This window comes from Eimeria tenella, genomic scaffold, assembly GCF_000499545.2.
Source record: "Eimeria tenella Houghton genomic scaffold, Eth_scaff1247, whole genome shotgun sequence".
NCBI classification, from domain to species: domain Eukaryota; phylum Apicomplexa; class Conoidasida; order Eucoccidiorida; family Eimeriidae; genus Eimeria; species Eimeria tenella.
Window position 1 is genome coordinate 1 of NW_013543716.1, and position 3,033 is coordinate 3,033.

Below are 3,033 nucleotides of genomic sequence, written 5' to 3' on the forward strand. Positions count from 1 at the left end.
ATTTGGAAAAGAAATGCAACTGAGGGTTTGCTGGTTTGCTGCAGGATCGGGGACAGGCTATTTGACAGTTTGCATGGCCTTGATGGTGGGCGCTGGGCAAGAGGGCGGGGGCGTGGCCGTGGGGATTGACTACGTGCAGGGTTTGGTGGACTTGTCGCGCAAGCAAGTCGCGAGGGTTTGGGATTAGGGTTTAGGGTTTAGGGTTTAGAGTTTAGGGTCTTAGGCTCGCCGGCGCCAAGATCTGGGGTCGAAGCCTGGAACTATTGTTTAGGGTTTCCGTCTCCGATCCAGTTGTCGAGGGCGCTTAGTTGGGTCTTAGGCGCTAGGTTTTAGTTGCTGAGGGATTAGGTTTAGAGTTTAGGATTTAGGGTTGAGGCCAAATAATGGGTGCAGACGCAATGGGCGAGGGTTTGGGGATTAGGCGCTCTTGTTAAAACGGTTTTAACATTAGCGCACAGTTGGGGCCCTCTGCGTGTTGAGCTGCTGGCTTCAGGGTTTAGGGTTTAGGGTTTAGGGTTTGCGGCCTAGGGTTTAGGGTTTGGGTGTCGCAGGAACGTGGCTGCTGCCTTCCCGTCGCTGCTGTCGAGCCCCAACTTCGAGCTAATCAAAGGAGACGGCTGGGCGGGGGGCCCCTCTTGGGGGGCCCCCTACCATGCGATTCACGTGGGAGCTGCTGCTGCAGCAGTTCCTGCTGCGCTGCTGCAGCAGCTTGCTGCTGGGGGCAAAATGGTAATCCCCGTGCAGTGCAGCAGGGGCCGCATAACCCTCGAGGGTTTGGGCGAAAGGGACTTGGGAATTAATGCAGATTTAGGAGGAGGCCAGGCTCTTGTTGTTATTTCGAAAAGCTCTGGAGGAGAAATTTCTGTCAAATACATCACCAGCGTCATCTACGTGCCCCTCGTCCGCACCAGCTCCCACTAGCCGCCGCCAGCCGCAGCAGCAGCAGCAGCAGCAGCAGAAGCAGAAGCAGCAGCGGAAGCAGCAGCAGAAGCAACGGCAGCAGCAGCAGCAGCAGCGGCAAAAGCAGCAGCGGCGGCAGCAGCAGCAGTGACAACAGAAGCAGCAGCGGCCGCAGCAACAGCAGCGACAACAGAAGCAGCAGCAGCAGCAGCAGCGGCAACATCAGCAGCAGTAGCGGCAGTAGCAGGAGGAGCGGCAGCGAAAGCGACAGCAGGAGCAGCAGTAATAGCTTGGAGACAGTGTCTGTACACTAGCGGCGCATGCAGGGGCCCATCTTGTTTTTAATTAATGGGCCGTCGTGTAGCTGCAGTGACATCTCAAGCCAGCGTTTCAGCTGTCTGTACACCGCAGCAGGAGCAGCAGCAGCAATGCAGTTTTAATCTTTATGGTCTTCATAAGAACAGGAGCAAAAAGCAGGGGCTGCAGGGGCCCCCAAGAGGCTGCGGGGCCCCACAGGGAGACACTTCAAATTCGGGCCAGGGGCCCCAGGGGAGCCTTCGGGGGGCCCCCTGTGGGGCCCCCCGATTTTTATCTCCGTACGTTTTCTCATGTTCTTTACAAGTGTAGATCCTTGAGCTCACAGCTAGCTAACAGCTAGCTCTCAGCTAGCTCGCAGCTAGCTGACAGCTAGCTCACAGCTAGCTCGGAGCTAGCTCACAGCTAGCTCACAACTAGCTCACAGCTAGCTCACAGCTAGCTCGCAGCTAGCGCGCAGCTATCTCACAGCTATCTCGCAGCCTTGAAGCTGTGAGCTAGCTACATGGCTGGACGGGCTGGCTAGCTAGCCAGCTAGCTAGCCCAGTGGCTGGGGACGGGGCTGGAAAGCTGAGGAGCTGGCTGGCTAGCTGGTTGCAAAGCAGGGGCTGAGTGGCTCTGAGGGAAAATGCAGCGCCTGCATAAGGTACTTGCCTTGCAGCTAGCTACGTAGCTAGCCAGCTAGCTGCCTATGTAGCTAGCCAAACCCAACTCTTTGCAGCCAAAGGGCAGCAAGCAGCCAGTAAGGAATGCACAAAGAAGCTGCTAGCAGCAAACCGTTGGCCTCTTGGGCCCCGGAGGAGAAGTCAGAGAAGGCCAGTTGCTTGTGTGCAGCAGCATTTGTGCTAGCTGCGGCGGGAGCTCGGGCTAGCTGTAGCTAGCTAAGGCTTGTTGCAGCTAGCTGTGACCTGTGCCAGTCCTGCTGCGCATGCAAGGATGAGATGCTACGTTCAGCACTAACCGTAGCTAGCTGTAGCTATCTGTGGCGTGCCCTTTCCAGCGACCCCTAGCTAGCTGCAGCTAGCACGACGAGCAGCAGCAACATGTAGCTTGCTGCAGCAAGCAGCCTCTGCACAGAATGAACTTCAAGTGCTCTCGCCCCACAGAGAACCCCGGGGCCCCCCTGAGGGGCCCCCAGGGGGCCCCCTGAGGGCCCCCAAAGGGGCCCCTTGGGGTTCAGGGTCCCGAGGGTTTCTGGAGAAAAGTGTATCCACTTGAAGCGCATGCACTGCGAAAGCTGGTATGTGGGCTCAGAGCATTTTATTTTCCTTCTTTATCCCAGAGACAGAGATTGAAGGACTATGGACTGTACCCTTGGGGCCCCTGCAACCTAGGGGCCCCTCAGTGAGCGTGGGGGCCCTTGCCCCACAGCAGTGGCCGTGTGGGTCTTCTGGATATTTCTTTATTTTCGCGGATCAATTTAAAATTTTTGTGGACATTTGATCCGTGCATGCCGTCTGGCTGGGATAAGAAGGCTAGGGTTTAGGGTTTGGTGTTTAGGGTTTAGGGTTTGTGGCTGGAAGGCCTCGGGCCTTGCTGGCAGCGATCTGTTTTCTTCACCATTCAGCGGCCATCGGCCCAAAGAAAAAGCGAAATTAATCAAATTTAAAGGCCAGCTGCAGCCCGGAGGCGTGCAGTCCGCAGCCGCAAACCCTAAACCCTAAACCCTAGTTCGAATCGCTGAGCCCCCCGCCCGAATTGTTGCTGGCTTGCGTTCCCCATCCTCGGCTCCGGCAGTATCCGCGCGTTGTGGGCGTGCGCGTTGGCGTCCGTTGGCGGGGGCGGGCCTAGGGTTTCGGGTTTAGGGCTTAGGGTTTG

The 3,033-nt window shown here is 57.2% G+C and overlaps 1 protein-coding gene across 1 annotated transcript; it reads left to right on the forward strand.

Annotated features, from left to right (window-relative positions):
• Nucleotides 1-73: 73 nt before the first annotated feature.
• Nucleotides 74-921, forward strand: ETH_00015645 (protein-l-isoaspartate o-methyltransferase, putative; the record flags this gene model as incomplete). The annotated part of the gene is made up of 2 exons (XM_013378976.1): nt 74-162; nt 552-921. The coding sequence occupies 2 exons, from the start codon at nt 74-76 to the stop codon at nt 919-921; spliced, it is 459 nt and encodes a 152-aa protein (XP_013234430.1).
• Between the last annotated feature and the right edge of the window lie 2,112 nt (nt 922-3,033).